Raw genomic sequence first — 16014 nt, 5'->3', positions numbered from 1 at the left:
TAAATATACATCTGTCATATATACATATATTTTTCGGATCCAAATCGATTTGTCGGTACTGACTTGTACATTATATATGTATAATAATATGTACATACGTCCCGTCCCGTCGGTATCTTATCTTGCACCAAATAAATGCTTCCATCAACTATATGCTGCTCAATGTCCTCTCTATACTTATCGTTGGATGCAGAATAGTCAATACGCTGCTTGAGTAAACAATCCATCTTTATAGAATGTAGGTACAAATTGAGATTTCAACATAATCAGCGACGTATTCACTTTCTCCATTTTCAAACACTGCAGTTAGGTATGACTGGTATCATTATTATTATGTTGTGTATAATGCAGGTACTTAAGCATACAAATTGCCAATGACCGTAAATTATTGTCTTGGTCTAATTATTACTACTACTATTAATTGCGTTATGAGATTTTTAAATGTCAAAAAAACAATTCATTCTGGAAGACGTACGATGATTGTAAAAATGTCATATTGCGAGTATTCGCTCAGATCGCTTCTACAGTCAGACAATTGTGCAAGTTATTTATTTCGTTTTCTCGATTACAGATCAAGGATCCGGACCGGAAACGTCAACCAACGCAGGATCGCCCTCGGAATGTTGCTCCTTCTTTTGTCGCCTGAGGGCAAATTCTACGACGCAAAATGTTATCGTTCCTAAGACCAGAAAACAGACTAGAATCCCGAGCTGAATGTACAGGCCAACGTGACTGCTGTAGGAGAAACTGATCGCCGCTGCTACCGACTGTGTGAACTTGAAAAGGGCGAAAGCCGGTGCGCTGTCTTTAGCGTAGAGAACACCGAGGAGCGCGTAGACCTGGGTGTTGAAGCAGGCGTCGCCGAAGCCGAGGGCGAGCGAGCCGATCATCGCCAGGGTCGGTGACGTCGCTATGAAGCCCGATTCCGCGGTTGTCTGGAAGGGCGAGTCGTCCGGAAGGTTCAGGAATATCGTGCAGAAGGCGAACATGTGGACAATGAACCCGACAATGACGATGGGATCACGCCCGAACCGCACCGTCTTCGATGCCAGGATCCCGAAGAGAGCACCAGCCACGACTTCGCCGACCCCGATGAAGATACCCGAGAGTCCAACCAGTTTCTTGGAGTCCGAACCCATCGACTGGGTGAAACCGATACTGGCCGAGTATACTCCGGAGTAAAATGTGAGGACTAGACCGGCGTAGAAGAAGGTTACCGACAGGAGCATCATCTTCCAGGTGATGAAAAGCCGAAAGGAATCCCTCAGCGCGTGCCAGGCTGCCATTAGTGGTTTGTCCTTCGCTGGTTCCGGGATGTGAAGCTCTTTGTCGGCGCTCGAGACCCCCTCGGCTTCTCCGATCTCCATCGTCTTCGGGGCCTTTCGCAGTGTCGCCAGGACCACCGTGCCGACTAGAGCCAAGCTCGTAAGCACCCAGAATACCATGTTTCGCGTCGAGGCGACGATCTTGGATCCCGAAAACGTGAAGTAGACGAAGATGTTGCCCGTGAACATCGAACACTGGAATATCGCCCAGAAGAGACCCGCGTTCCTCGACATCGTCTCTGGGTCGCTGTTCTGCGTCAGGTACATCCCTTGACCCGTCCATATCAGGGCTGCTCCTAGACCCACTAGCGCCGATACCACGTAGAGAAGCTCTGTCTGTGCCAAAAGGAAGGAGGCGATGAACGCCACGTAGCAACAGCTTCCCGTCAGCATCGCCGTTCGAGGACCCGTCACGGATATGAACGATGGCGCCAACCAGTTGCAGGTTGCAAACACAGCGTATATTATTGCCAGGCTTGTGTAACCGTCAGCCGTGAAGGTCCCATCGTCCTCTTTTATGCTGTCCAATATCGTTTTCTGAAACATGAATTAACCTTTTACATCTTATTACCAGTAATGTGGAATGTACACTTAAAGAAGCTCGATACGGGTATAGATTCAAAAGAATATGAATGTCTTTCGCATCCAGGCCCTTCTTGGGGAAATACCCAACGGATCGTTTTCAATTTCATAACTATACTAGGTCAGGGTGCTTTCGTTTATTATGAGTGGTCATTTTCTTGAACTTCCAAGTTGCCAAAGCACAGAAGCGCAGACTGTGCATAGTATTGTGGGAGTGGAACGGCTTCAATCCTAGGAACTTTGCGTTCCATAAAATGGTTACAAAATTTCTAGGTGAAGCATCCAACGGCAAAGGAAACCCTGACGAATAATTAAATATGATCAACGAAACGCTTTGATGCAACGTGCGAGGAATACTAATTGCGCTGTCACGAACTCGCGGCACTTGCATGGCAGGTGGAGTCTGTTTCCTCTATTCAACTGTCCGACAAATACTATATAACCAGAGGAAACTGCCTTCAATTCATTACCTTTATAAAGTCAAGGAAAAACTAACCGTGCGAAGGATAACGAGAAATATATAATCCTTGGGTTTGATTCAAGATATAAGAAGGTTGGTATTCGGGAAGCTGAATTTTTTTGAGATACGAAACCCTATAGGTCCCTGACTTGTCCTGTGAAGTACCTGAAGCATCTTCTTACAAATTTAACGCTTCAGGATGGACTTGTATTTTACCAAGCTTTTATGAGGAATGTCAAATATTTCACTTTGCACTTACATATGAATTCGCAACTATGCGACATTGAGACTGGTTCAAGAGCAAATTCACTATTATCACTATCGATAGAATGAAATAAATTTGCTTTGACCCAAATCGGAATTCTCGCTTTTAACTACTCGAGTGCCAAGGTGTCTAGTGGCGTTAAGCGCGCCCGTGCCGTAAGTGCCAAAAATCTCAAAACCGTGTCATAAAGTAATTCGATGTTTCTAGTGTCTCAGGTGAATATTTACTTTTGAGAGCATAGGTTTCAAGTATTTTTGAGGTCAAGGAATCCCATTATGACCATAAAAAGTTATTTTTTCCGCGCATTTATACAGTACCGAGTCCTCAAAGTTGACGAATTTTTTATCATTTTGTCAAATCGCGAAAGACATTGAATAATACTATTTTTGAGTCCAAATATACAATTTCAAGAATTACCGAGTCAATGTGATTTATTATATAGCATAACTGTAGCTTAGATTAGAAAAATCACTCGGTGATTCTTGAAATTACGTTTCCGCTTAAGTTGTTAGTAGAAATGTTCAGTTCTTTATGAATGTGTTACGGCGGGCGAAGGTAGCCGCTAATTAACTCTCGTTTACCTCAAGAAGAAATTGCTGCACTGACCCGAAAACACGGGCACTTGCAGCAGTGTAAACTGCACCAATTAATGGATAATTATAAATCACGAATTGTCGATTTCTGGCACCGTTCAACGCGCAGCTTTCTAACGCGATTCGCATATTCAGATACAAACCACAAATTGTAGCAACGAATCTGATTTCTCACATTCACAATTCCGGGACAGAAGAATTTTTTAGTGGAAAATGACCGTCAAGGAGTTGTTAATCGCCAGTATTAACCCTCGAGGAAAATAATTATACGATGATATAATTCTATGTTGCAGCGTCGGAATTAAATTGAATGTTTTCAAAAGTTACGCTATCACCGAATTCGAAGAGAGGTACGACTCTATCGTTCCATCATACAAATATATGATAACGCGTAATCGGGGCCGCAGCATCTCTCGAAGTGAAATCTGGGTCTGATAAAATGAACCGATTTTTTCTTTCGTTCGTGTCATCGACCTTCCTTTTCAAAATGATAACGTGATTACCACGCAGAAAATATCCTGCATTTAATTGTCTCTCTGCTGCAGAGAGATTTCCCTGCATAACAACATTACAATATGCTCACAACCGCAACAGGCATCGTTGCATTGCTCATCTCCCCCAGAGTTACATTCTGTGATTTTGCATGCTTAGAACGTTGATACGTTTCTGTATTCGCATTCGTTATACGAACTATTTTTTATACTCTGTTATCGTATCGTACGTCCTGTACGGTGTATCAAGTTCGTCGATTTTACCCATGACGCTTCAGCGACTGACTGCCTAGTCGTAGAAGCTTTAGTGGCGCAGAAAAATTACACTTTTATTTGTTAACGCTTATAATTAGATTGTTTGAAAGATTGGGATGAAAATTTACTCTTTATAAATTTTATAATTATTTTGAAGGAACTATGATTTCAAAATATTAACGTCTCTTGCTTTATTACGGTTTATTAAGTTTCAAGTTAAAATTCTAAAGTCGCGGAAGAATGGTTTTTTTCTTCAACCTGAATAGATCCAATAACTCGTTACTGACTTCCACATGATATTTTCTACCTATATTAAGAAACCACGCGTTTTTGCACTAACCCTGGTTCAATAATCGTTTTCCCATCAAAATGATCTCTACTTTTGCAAAAAATTATATGAAAGTTTGCAGCTGCTGCTTCGATTTGTCTTTACTATACATGTACAATGTATGTATGTATATCGATTATGAATTCGGAAAGTTGTTGGTCAACGAAACAATCAATGCATTGATTTCAAAACCTGCGTTTATGCCTCCGGCTACTTTTATATTCATTATACAGGAAATCTTCTCACGAGAAACTTGCTAGTACGGGTTGACATTTGAGCAGTTGAAACGTTGAGCAATCATCATCCCAGCGACTCTCTAGCTTTCCGTATCGCTCTGTGCCGTGTGTAAAACTATTCGTGATAGATCCAGTGTCGAAGTAGTGGAACAAAATGGAAAGTCAAGCTAGCACTAGGATTCACAATTACGAAATGAGCTACTTTTTGATCATCTCGTTGAGTGGGCGAGCTTTCGCACCCGTCCCAAAAACGAAATTTTTACCTCAAGGTCGTACGTGTATGGGTAATTCTCTGTCAATGCGATCGAAGATACGTTTTTTGCAATTGGTCATCGTCATTTCTTAGATATTCAATAACGAGATCTGGAAGAAAGAGCGACCAGAATTCGCTTTTTTTTTATTCATGATACAAAAATATTAGTCGCGCAATGCTTGACGGGAGTTTTGAACGCCAACGGCTGTCGCGCGCGATTCTTCAAAATTTTCACATTCATACATTATAGGCAAAGTGTGAGCGATACGGCCAAGAGATTACGATACGAATAGGAGAATGCGTGCCGGAATGCGAGTGTTCTGGCGAACAGCTGACTGTGTGTCAACAATAAGTGCAAAGTCGAGCGGATTTAACTCGTCGACATTCAGAGCTTCCCTGGAATTTGATGCAATGACGGTCGTTAATGCGGCAGACAGAGTGTTAGGGATCAATGATAATTACTCGATTATAAACTCACCTCGATGTTTCCCATCGTTTGGAAAGCGGTAAAAGTCAACATGAAACCACAGCTTAATACTATCACGTTGAAGAGACGAGTATCGAAACTCATTTTGAATAATCTTAACTTTAAAGCGCAAGGAAAGGAAAACTTGCAAAATAACAGTCTCATCAGCTTAAATCCCTCGTTACTAATTATTATTATATTTCAATACGGAGCTGCGCCAGCGGCATGGAATGCCAGTCAAATGAAATCTGTCAAAGATTGTTACGGTCGTGGTTACCGTACCACGTACTGCGCCGTCTGTGAATACGCACCGACCGGTATAAAGTTGGCCACAATTGCAATCGCCGCAACGCACTCTTCTCGAGTCTTATCGACTTGGGGATTAATATATCGAAAGTCGCGGTCTCCAAACTCAATTCGCGACTCGAGTCAGAGGAGCAAGTATATGTAATTATTTTAACTCAGCTCTAACTTGTTTCTCAAATTATAATAAAGTATTTAGAGTTTCATTAGAAGTATTACAAAATATAAATAAAAATACTTGAGCCGATGTCAGTGAATTTGAACGAAATTCGAATAATATTTTTTAACTCAGAAAACTCAATGAGAAAGGAAATTCGTATCCATTCAAACCTACAATATCGAATTATTAACAACGTCAGGGAGACCACATTGTTGTCTCAAAAAATTTACGCCGTCGACTGAAGTATATTCTTTAGTCAACGCTTACGCCAATGTCACATTGTTTGAATATTTTAATGGATGAGAGCTTAATTTGTGTGTGAGAGACTAAATATAACATACACATTTCGGCGTTCAAAAGAATGGTACGTATGATTGAAGTAAATTTAACTAGATTAACTATAGTCGCAACTTCTAAACCATCGTTTCATCGTAAACGTTGAAGACTGAAGAATATATCATCAGTCAACGTCGTAAGTTTAGTAGTAGTCAAACCAAAGAGGAAGGATAGGATTGATGAAAACCACTGCAATTCAAATTCATGCGCTAGCAGTGCGTTCTTCGCGCCATCTTGAGGGATGGGTTGAAACCACAGTGATTTGATGTGCGATATCATGCGATATATCGAAGAGAGGCGAATCTCGATAATCCGGAGTGTGAAGTTAGCCGCGAGGGCTGCAAACAAGGTGAACATCACTGGTAACTGCAGAGCGAACGTAGAGCGAGCTAGGACAGTAAAATTAATACAAGAGTAGGTATATGCGCGATGCGGATACGAGTGATAGCTGATAAGAGTTCGAAAGAGAAGTTTGACACGTAGTTTGAGGGAAAAATTAAGCTCCGCGATGATAAGACGAGTGCAAATTGAATGAAAAGGAAGGCTCGGGTATCGAGGCTCAATTTCCGTGTATGCACCGTGGTAAAAGTACTGAAATTTTACGACGATATATAAATAACTTATCGAAGGTGTAGAGGCTAGGTTGATCGTGTACCGAACTAGGTAAACTGTGAAGTGAGATCATCGCCGAGCATTATGACTGATCAGTGTCCGTTTAAAGTGTTGGACGTATTCTCAATGGTAATTCGTTACTCGGCTGAATCTGACTTGGATTTTTACATGAGTCCACGTCCAGCGGTGCTCCAGGTTTTGGTTATAAATAGTCATCGTCGGTGGGCGGGGAGTGAGTGAAGAAATTTGAAAAACATTTGGAGAATAAAGAAGAACAGAAGAAGAGAAACAAGTGGTGGAATAATAAATAATATAGGCGAATAGAGAAAAAAGAATCCGAGGTGGTGTACACAATCCGAGCGTGCGCGGTGGGCGGTTCGTGGCGCGATTTCACTCCTATCCGAACTGTCAAACGAAGTACTGAAAAGCAGCGACCATGAAGAAACAGTTTTTCAGGGTGAAACAGCTCGCCGATCAAACATTCTCGAGGTAAACACCCGTTAACTATTGTTAATCGGCGTTATTCATCGTTGGACAATAAACCATGACTTTCGATGCGTAAAACTTGACAGGTTATAAGCTGTACAAAACTTTTGCAGTATACGTTTAGGTTATTGTATTAATATAATAAAAACCAGATCGTTTCAATCGTTCCAAATAATTTTACATCCCGTTTTTAATCGGCTTGAAAATTACGTTCGATGACCTTCGTGGTACCCACATTTCACTTTCCATGAATTTAATCGCAAATTACGGTAAAATCGCTACGAGAATTAAATGGGTTCTTGAAATATTCATGTATACAATAGTCATACACTTTTGCATATTTCTACAGAATTACAGATTGTTGATGAATTTTTTTTTCTTCCTTCTTTATCCGCTGGAACTCGGCAGATCCACATTCTTTTTATTTTGATTAATAAATACATATTTTCTATTACGGTATGGATAATCTGGAACTGGCGTCGAATTCAATTCAATTCAAGTGTCGTGATCTAATCTATAACAATGATTATCATATCTTCTTCTACGAAGAGATTCAATTACAATTTTGTTACCGAGAGATAAAATAAGATATAGAAGTACCGTCTGCAATTGTTCTACCACTTTGTAACAGAAGCTAATGTACTCATGCTAAAATATTCCAATTTTTACGATGATAAAACATGAATGACACAAGATCTATGGGATTTGTTAGCCTAATTTAAATTCAGATATTCTGAAATTATATTCATGTCTATGAAATTGGTGGAAGGTATTTTTTTTTTTTATACATATCGCTTATTCTCATAACTTAATGCTTGTGCCGTAAAGGAAGTCCATCGCGTTATATCTCAAATGGGAAATCCGATGATGATACAACGCCATGAATTCTCTTGTTGACAAAGTACAGAGCACCAGGTTTTTAATCACTATTTGCTAAGGGGATTTCCTGTAATTGATAATAACAACTACAAGTCGCTCGCAGAGCAAGTAAGGATTTCTCTACTGAATTCATTAACCATCAACATTTGTATGGATACACAGTATTGAAATAAATCAGTAACATTTTTAAAGTTTGCAAATTCGTTAGCTATCACAATTCTGAAAACCAGCGGCACCGAGTGCCCGCTAATAAACCGCTACTTAGGTTAAATGTGGTTAAAGTAAAAGTAGTTAAAGTCTCGCAGAATCCACAAAATATATGGGCTGGAAGTCTTGGTGAAATATTATAAAACCTGGTAATGTGTACAGCGTAAAATTGTAACAGAACTGTTTGAGAAATTACATAATTCTTCCAGAGCTGGAAAGACAGAAGTATTGACCGATGATCTACAAAAGGCAGACAAACATGTGGATCAGATCAGAGCAGCGCTTACAGGGCTTAGTAAACGGCTTGGAAATGCTCCGAGTCAAACGCTTGCCCAGGATCCGGCTCAGAAAGAAAAGCGATTGGTAAGTTTGCAAAAAATATTTACTATTTGGTTTTCGACTGAGCATCTAAGTAAGCTCGTTTATCCAGGATTAGTTATGACCAAACTTATAATAGAAATAAAAATTAGGCTTCACTGAGAATTATACCTTTCTTCAAACAAAGAGGTTGTCTGTGAATCATCATTCTATTTACAAACATTATCAGGTAAAGAAAGAACTAGAGGAGTCGACATGGCATTAGAAATAGTATGCAATTTAGGGTTTACTCTGATTTTGCGTGTACAGGGAATTTCGAATTCTATTGACGGATGTGATTCAAATTTGTTTATCTGCAATTGTCCTCGGTCTTTGCAATCACAAAAATAACTGCTTTTGCTTCAACTGATTAAACGTGTTCATTACTCATTGTCAGAGAGTTTAGCCTATCTTTTACAATGTCTCATTCAATTACATGAAAGAATGTACTGCTTCGAAGTTATTGTGCTGACCACAACATAAGATATCGCAAGTAAATAAGCAAGCCAGCTGTAGAAAATTTGTTTCAAGGAATTTATTGCATAATTAATGTTGTTACACTCTGTAAAAGCTTTACACGTACATTCATTCTGACTTTAATTCTTTCCAAGGATATTTTAATTCCCATAAAAATTTTTTTTATTCTCTCTTCAATGTTCAGCGTTATCAACCCTAAATCTTGATTCTGTGTCTTTAAAATGCATTTTAGATAGCAGTGTAGTGAATGACAGTGATTCTGCTATATATACCTCAAGGCAACCATGAAAATAATTTGAGTCTTATCACTAATTGGTTTCTCCGTATGACTAAATCCATTTTTCCCCATTATCTTAACTTAAGTACATGAATGGTGTTAAATCAAATTATAAAAAGTACTTTGCTTCTTTTTTCACCTGTGCAATGAATTACTTTATAGAAAAAATGCCCGGAATACGTTCTTGGGCAAATGATGATAGAAAACGGATCGGATGATACGCTTCTCGGAACTACGTTATTGGAATGCGGTAAGGCGCAGATTGCACTAGCTCACGAAGCTGTGGATCACGAGTCAAAAGTAGATCAATACGTAGCAACTCCTTTGCAACAGATTTTGGAAACAGATGTACCAAATATATTGAAACATAAACGAAATTTAGCTAGACTAACTTTAGATATGGACAGTGCAAGAACTCGTCATCAACAAGCGACCAAACACAGCGTAGGAAGTAAGTAACTTTCCCAAATAATTATGCAAACATTGTGAAGTTTCGGTTTTGTCTCTGAGTAGTTACGATGATTCTATTTTCAACTTCCTTCAGGCACTGGAGCAACAAAAGCTGACAGCTTAAGAGAAGAATTGGAAGAAGCTGAAGGGAAGGTGGAACAATGTCGCGATCAATTAGCCGCTGAAATGTTTCAGTTAATGTCACGGGAAACAGACCTAGCCCAAACCATTATTCAGTATGTCAAATTACAGAGAGCGTATCACGAGAGTGCCTTACATTGCCTGGAAGATATGATTCCTCAAGTGGAGACCTTCATAAGTAAATTATTACTACTCATTTTAGTCATCACTGAAAGTTATGTCACATATTTTTCATTTTTGCAGTCAACTGCAGAATAAGTTACAGTGATTGACTATGTATTTGTCAATGCTTCTTTGCTGAAATATTAAGATTGACTTTCACCATTTGCACAGATGACAATGAAACAAAGCCGGTATACGGTTACCCACTAGAGGAGCATTTGCGTGTGACGAATAGAAAAATAGCCCTACCTATTCAATTGTGCGTGTCTGCACTTTTGAGGCTCGGTATGGAGGAAGAAGGGCTGTTTCGGATAGCTGGCGGTGCTTCTAAACTAAGAAGAATAAAGCTGAGCTTTGACGCGCGTTGTCTGACTCTGCCAACGGTCCTGGAATATAGGGATCCTCATGTGGTTGCTGGGGCACTGAAATCGTACCTACGAGAACTACCCGAACCTTTGCTCACCTATAAGTGAGTTACACGCTTCAATATGAAAGTCAATTGGTCAATGACTGGGTAGTCTAAAAATACATCTTGTACCTGCAAGCCCAGCGATCCATTAAGTGGCTTGTAGATTTTTACGAAAGTGCCATGAGATTACAAAACATTATTTATCCTACCTTTTTATTCCAAATTTTGGTGCTCCTGTGATTTCTTGCTAATTTCACAATGTATAATATGCAAACAGAGAGTTAATTTTTATTTGGAATTTGTTAACAAAGAAAAGACAAGTCTTCTGCGTGTGAAAAATCTCCACTTAAGTTTCTATAGACACAAGAGACACTGACTTCTGACTATGTAATATGCAATGGGACCTTTATTGGGCTTATTGGCTACGTTGAACATTCAATTGGTTTGACCTCAGCAATGACTTCCACTGATTTAACTGCCAGCATTAGCCAAGTATACCTGATGAAATAAACATGCAATAAAATCCAACATTTGCATACGCATCGTTTAATTCTATTATTCAAATTACTCAACTTATGTAGACAGAACCTTTAAACGGTTTAAAATGATACACGTATATCAACGAACTTGATCGTCATGCTTTATTTCAACGGAAATGATATAATTTTAATGCTTGTATTTTTGATCAACCAAAAGTTATAGTAACAATTATTTCATCAGATTATATCCTGAATGGATGGCAGCTGCCAAAGTTACCCAAAACGAAGCAAGACTACGTGCTCTCTGGGAGGTCCTGTACAAGCTACCTCCAGCAAATTTTGAAAATTTGAGGTTCCTAATGAAGTTCTTATCTGTGCTTACTAAAAATCAGGATATCAACAAAATGACACCACAGAATATAGCCATTGTTATTGCTCCGAATTTAATTTGGAGCCCACAAGAAGATGGTAATACTATGGTGTAAGTGGATGTTTTCAATTCTTACTCTCTATGTCACAACATAGTTATGAACTTCACCATGCCAACAAATTTCAATGCAATCGTTTTACAGTTTTCCTTGTTTATTGCAATTTTAGAATGAATATGAGCACAGCAAACAACTCTAGTCTAATAGTGGATCAATTGGTAACATACTCTGACTGGTTCTTCCCTGGGGATATAGATTTTGATCGTGATTTAGACGTAAGTTTTCTTAATGGTTCGGAAACACCGGGTGTCGGGATGAGACGAGCGATTTCAAATAGCAGTCTTAGCGATCATGGTGGCAGTCCTCCACAAGGAAGTCCAAAGCCTGCAACTCGTAGAAAAAACAAACCTGCTCCGACACCACCCAGTAGTACTCCTGATAAGCATGATAAACGATTTGACGAAAAATTACCAGCCACACCAGATAAACCGCCAAGACCAATTGTAACTGCTACATTGAACAGGGCGACGTACAAACCACACAAGCATGATAACGTGGAACTGGGAACCGTTCATCATGATAATAAGTCTGAAAAAGTCGATAGAAATCTAGAAATTGACGTAAAACCGTTAGGGTTTGAAATCATTAATAAAGCAGATTTAGCTAAGGCTGATATCCAAGTTCAAGAGAAACAACCAGAACCTAAATCACCTCCAAGTGACGTGACAAAGAACAACGAAAGTAGAATTGAGCATGGAAAACAAGATACCAAACATCCTGTTCCCATCGGATTTGAAGCTCTGCATCAAAAGGATATCGAAAACAATCAATGCCGATCGATTTCGGATCCGGAACATATGGAAAGTATTACAAACAAGCCTAAGCCTGTCCCTGCTGAAAAACCTTCACCTTCAACTCTCGAAAGGAGAAGAGTACCTGTTGCAGCCCCACGGTCTTTATCGACTATTAGCCAGCCATCTCCAGGTTAGTAAACTGAGCTAATTTTTCAAGTTAAATTAAACTTGGGATTGAACTTCCATGGAAAGGTTGATTACTTGCAACGACAATCACTGGGTATCTCTCTAATACTTGATTCATGAGGTGCTCTGATATTTTTAATATTAAGAATTTGATCTTCACTACCATATTCTTCAATGATAACAGATGATATCGTGGAGTTACGGAGAAAGTCGGTAGACAACAATATAACGTCTATAAGTGTGAGCAGTGTCGAGAGAAGTGGTAAACCAGCTATTCCAGAGCGTCCTGCTGGCCTTGTGCGACCGTCCAGTCTTATTAGACCTGCGCATCGCCAGAGCAATGAAAATCTGGATGCAGAGTCAGGAGTAAGTAAAAATTGAGTAAAATATTGCGAGAATTGTTGAGCTTAGAATTTTGATTTGAATCGTAGTTTCTAACCCTATTCTGGTTTCTATCCATTTACAGAGATAATAGTTGTAGACCAATTCGGATTTCGTCCTTCTTTTTCCTTTCTTTTTATTTCTTGATTATTGCACGTCCTTATTCTGGTTACAATGTGTAAGTACCTTAAATGCAACCCTGGATTGTGTATGATGCTATTATTCAGTATAACTCATTCCGAAGATATGTGTATTGGCTTGTAATTTATAACTGAATCAAAGATATTTACATGAATATTTTTATTTTTTAGTATACTAAAACTTAGGTGGATAGAAGTATGTTATAATTGTGCTTCTTACAATTTTGATGAGAATAGCTTAAATATATTAGTAAATACTAAATAATTCTTCAATACTTTTTAAATAGCAAAGTAAAATAAAATTAGAAATATCCTATTATAATATTGATAAGCAGAGTTGTTCTGTAACGATATAAATAAAACATGAAAAATTCGCTTCGGCAAGAATTATTAATCATTTTATTATTCATCACTTGTAACTTACACATAATCAGTTGAACAATTTGATACTATAGTCCAGTACTTGTGAGTCGTGTTAATTTAAATTCAATTCTGCTCTAAATGTTTGAAAACTTGTATTGTATAGATCTAACTTTGTACATTCTAAGAGTTATGAAAATACCCTAAACTTTGTTGTAGATAATTCTTATCTTAATCGACCTGAGATAAGCAAGTCCGATAAAGGTAAAAATAAGGAAGCCACTTTATTCATGAATGCAAACCAAGGTTGCCAATTATTTATATATTTCACAAAATTCATCAGACTCCTGTGGAAAATTGTTAAAGCAACTAAGATCTTATCATTAATATGGCTAATTGGTCTTGGAAAGTGACCGTGTCGTTTGAATTAAGTTTAATACTTTACTGACTGCATGGTTTCCCCTCTGCCTTGTTTCTTCAAACTTATCGATAATTAATCATAGTTTATTGTTGCAAAGTAGATGATAATATGGTAGTTAATTTCTGTTGGAATATTAAATAGCAGCGGAAAAAAAAGTTATACTTTTGAATTCAGTACCCAGGGAAGTAAATTGTTCATTATATAGTAATTATGATATCTAAAATAGTAATATTTTATTTTGAGTATGGTAGCGCAGCACTGTAAATATACATATTTAGATGTTTTTAGTGTATGTATCGGAGCTACGATAATCAAAAATGTTGACTAAATGATTTTTTTTTAATTTGTGCAGCCTTTGACATTGGAACGCACGCACATGTATTCGGTGGATAAGCAGCAGGTTAGTATAATCCAAGTACGCGGGAACTTTGTAGGTGCGACCAATTCAGGTGACCACACCTCTGGTTTGGGTCCAAATCTTCAGAGAAGTCCCAGTGTCGGAAGTAGACCAGCATCGATGTCATTGCCTGGCGAAAATAGACCTGAGAAACCACCAAGACCTGATATGCCAGAGCAAATAAGATCTCATAGCAGGACGAGATCAGAGGGAAACATAATTGATGTTCAAACACAAACTGAAACAGTTATTGTTCCTAAAACACCTCAGCACCCGCCTCCACCATCGCCCAGATTTCTCCAACGACCTCCAAGGCCACAACCACCACCGCCCCCACCTCCGACAGTCAGGGCCAAGTCTGAGCACGAAAGTACCAATCTCTAGGTGAGAAGCTCATTTCTGTTACTTATCAGCGATTCCCGTTTGCTGTTACTAGGATCTATAAATTGATATAAATATTTTTTAAACCTTTCAAACGATGCCAGAAGTGAGTTTTGTGCTATTTGGAGTAAAATTCTTTATTGCTCATCAAGTTTGTACAAATATATTTATGCTGCAATTAAATAATGATTGTTTGATCTTTTGAGGATGGAATTATTACAATAAAATTTATGAAAAGCACGCGAAAAGCATAAGAATATTTTTGCACCGGTAAATTGCGTAAACTTATACATTTGCAAAGTTTTTAAAACCAAAATTCAAGTCGGTTTGCACTATTAAATCAATTAGCTTCAAAGTTATTCAAACATGGTAGAGAGGGTCACAGTTAATATGATTAGGCTAATCAAAACGTGATTCTCATAGCCTGAAACTCACATCTTTTGTTTAAAATACTTTACTTCGCACAAAGATTGGTATGCTCCTACAATTAAGATACATCACTTTTATTTCTTAGTTTTTTTTTGCTTGTTTTCAATTCTCGCTGTGGATCAAGCGAACATTTCGATTTTTTTTTCTTCGATGTATGTTAATGACATTTATTTAATCATGTACCTAGTGGAGTTTTAAAAAGCAATTTTAAGACTGCTTTAACGGATGATTTTTCGTTAGTTTTTTACATTACTCTTTTTACACTAAATATACTACAGGGAGTAAAGAATGACATTTATCAGGTGCTAGGAAACTATATTCTTCTTGATCCCCAAAAGTGATTCAATGACTCGATGATAATATTTACCGATACATGTAACGTGATTTAAGCACAATATTCTGACAAGTGACAGCAAATCAATTAAAATTGATTTTATTGCAACTTGTGATACTTGTGTTAAGCATAAAATAATCACCCATCGTTTGATTAGAGTTTACTTGAAACAGTTTCCTGAACTATTTGGTGTTTTTTAGCCAAGATATTAGGAATATTGTATAGTTAACATAAGATACCGCACGTATACGTGTTGAAACAGTATTGAAAACTTATTTCCAATTGTATGAAATATGTATTGAGGATCATTAATTTTTCACTATTATAATTGGATTTTTGCCGAGAATTATATTGGGTCGATTAACATGGGCTGTTATTTTGCATTTTATCAAATCTTCCCACAAAACGAATTCGTCGATTTATGTTTTGTTGGATAGTTTCAATGTAGGTAGGATAGAAATAGTAATTTAACCTGAAATCACACTAAGAATACAATATGTGATAGAATTACTATGGAAATTCAATTTTACATCTATATCAAGAGATGTATATCTATATAATACTTATATATTAAACGAACGAGTGCTAAGTATGAATAATAATGTTTATTGTCAATTAGCAATGAACTGATTGGGGTTTAACGATGAGACGTACGAGTCAAAGATTTTGATATATCATGAAGCAATGTGTACCTAATTCAGAATTAGTTGCACCTTCAAATTGATGCATTTATATAAAACAGTGAATAATTATCCACTGGTCATAAATTGTTTT

The 16014-nt window shown here is 37.9% G+C and overlaps 2 protein-coding genes across 4 annotated transcripts; one reads left to right on the top strand and one right to left on the bottom strand.

The window, feature by feature from the left end:
* Positions 1–263: 263 nt before the first annotated feature.
* Positions 264–5565, bottom strand: LOC124404562 (UNC93-like protein MFSD11). Its single transcript, XM_046878797.1, has 2 exons — positions 5267–5565; positions 264–1862 (listed from the first exon to the last, which is right to left on the bottom strand). Exons 1-2 carry the CDS (start codon positions 5417–5419, stop codon positions 573–575), a joined length of 1443 nt encoding a protein of 480 aa, XP_046734753.1. The 5' UTR covers positions 5420–5565; the 3' UTR covers positions 264–572.
* Positions 5566–6384: 819 nt separating this feature from the next.
* LOC124404830 (rho GTPase-activating protein 44-like) lies at positions 6385–14557 on the top strand. 3 transcript variants are annotated; one of them, XM_046879259.1, is made up of 9 exons: positions 6385–7154; positions 8447–8600; positions 9511–9799; positions 9893–10117; positions 10273–10570; positions 11231–11470; positions 11587–12401; positions 12582–12763; positions 14052–14557. In XM_046879259.1, exons 1-9 carry the CDS (start codon positions 7102–7104, stop codon positions 14478–14480), a joined length of 2685 nt encoding a protein of 894 aa, XP_046735215.1. In that variant the 5' UTR covers positions 6385–7101; the 3' UTR covers positions 14481–14557. The 3 variants fall into 3 exon arrangements, with proteins under 3 accessions (XP_046735215.1, XP_046735216.1, XP_046735217.1); XM_046879260.1 differs by lacking the exon at positions 14052–14557 and adding an exon at positions 13498–13984 and having other exon boundaries at positions 6386–7154; XM_046879261.1 differs by lacking the exon at positions 14052–14557 and adding an exon at positions 13090–13302 and having other exon boundaries at positions 6386–7154.
* Positions 14558–16014: the final 1457 nt, after the last annotated feature.

This window comes from Diprion similis, chromosome 3, assembly GCF_021155765.1.
Source record: "Diprion similis isolate iyDipSimi1 chromosome 3, iyDipSimi1.1, whole genome shotgun sequence".
Lineage (NCBI taxonomy): Eukaryota > Metazoa > Arthropoda > Insecta > Hymenoptera > Diprionidae > Diprion > Diprion similis.
Note: the sequence above shows the minus strand (reverse complement) of the source record. Positions and strands in the feature narration are given on the sequence as shown.

What these genes read in the sequence shown, in the direction of transcription:
- LOC124404562 (XM_046878797.1), bottom strand. Translation starts at nt 5,419, where the DNA reads ATGAGACTGTTATTTTGCAAGTTTTCCTTTCCTTGCGCTTTAAAGTTA. An exon ending in AAACGATGGGAAACATCGAG is followed by an intron (nt 1,863 to 5,266) that starts GTGAGTTTATAA and finishes TTCATGTTTCAG; the next exon opens with AAAACGATATTGGACAGCAT.
- LOC124404830 (XM_046879259.1), top strand. Translation starts at nt 7,102, where the DNA reads ATGAAGAAACAGTTTTTCAGGGTGAAACAGCTCGCCGATCAAACATTC. An exon ending in GAAGATGGTAATACTATGGT is followed by an intron (nt 11,471 to 11,586) that starts GTAAGTGGATGT and finishes TTGCAATTTTAG; the next exon opens with AATGAATATGAGCACAGCAA. An exon ending in TATTAGCCAGCCATCTCCAG is followed by an intron (nt 12,402 to 12,581) that starts GTTAGTAAACTG and finishes CAATGATAACAG; the next exon opens with ATGATATCGTGGAGTTACGG.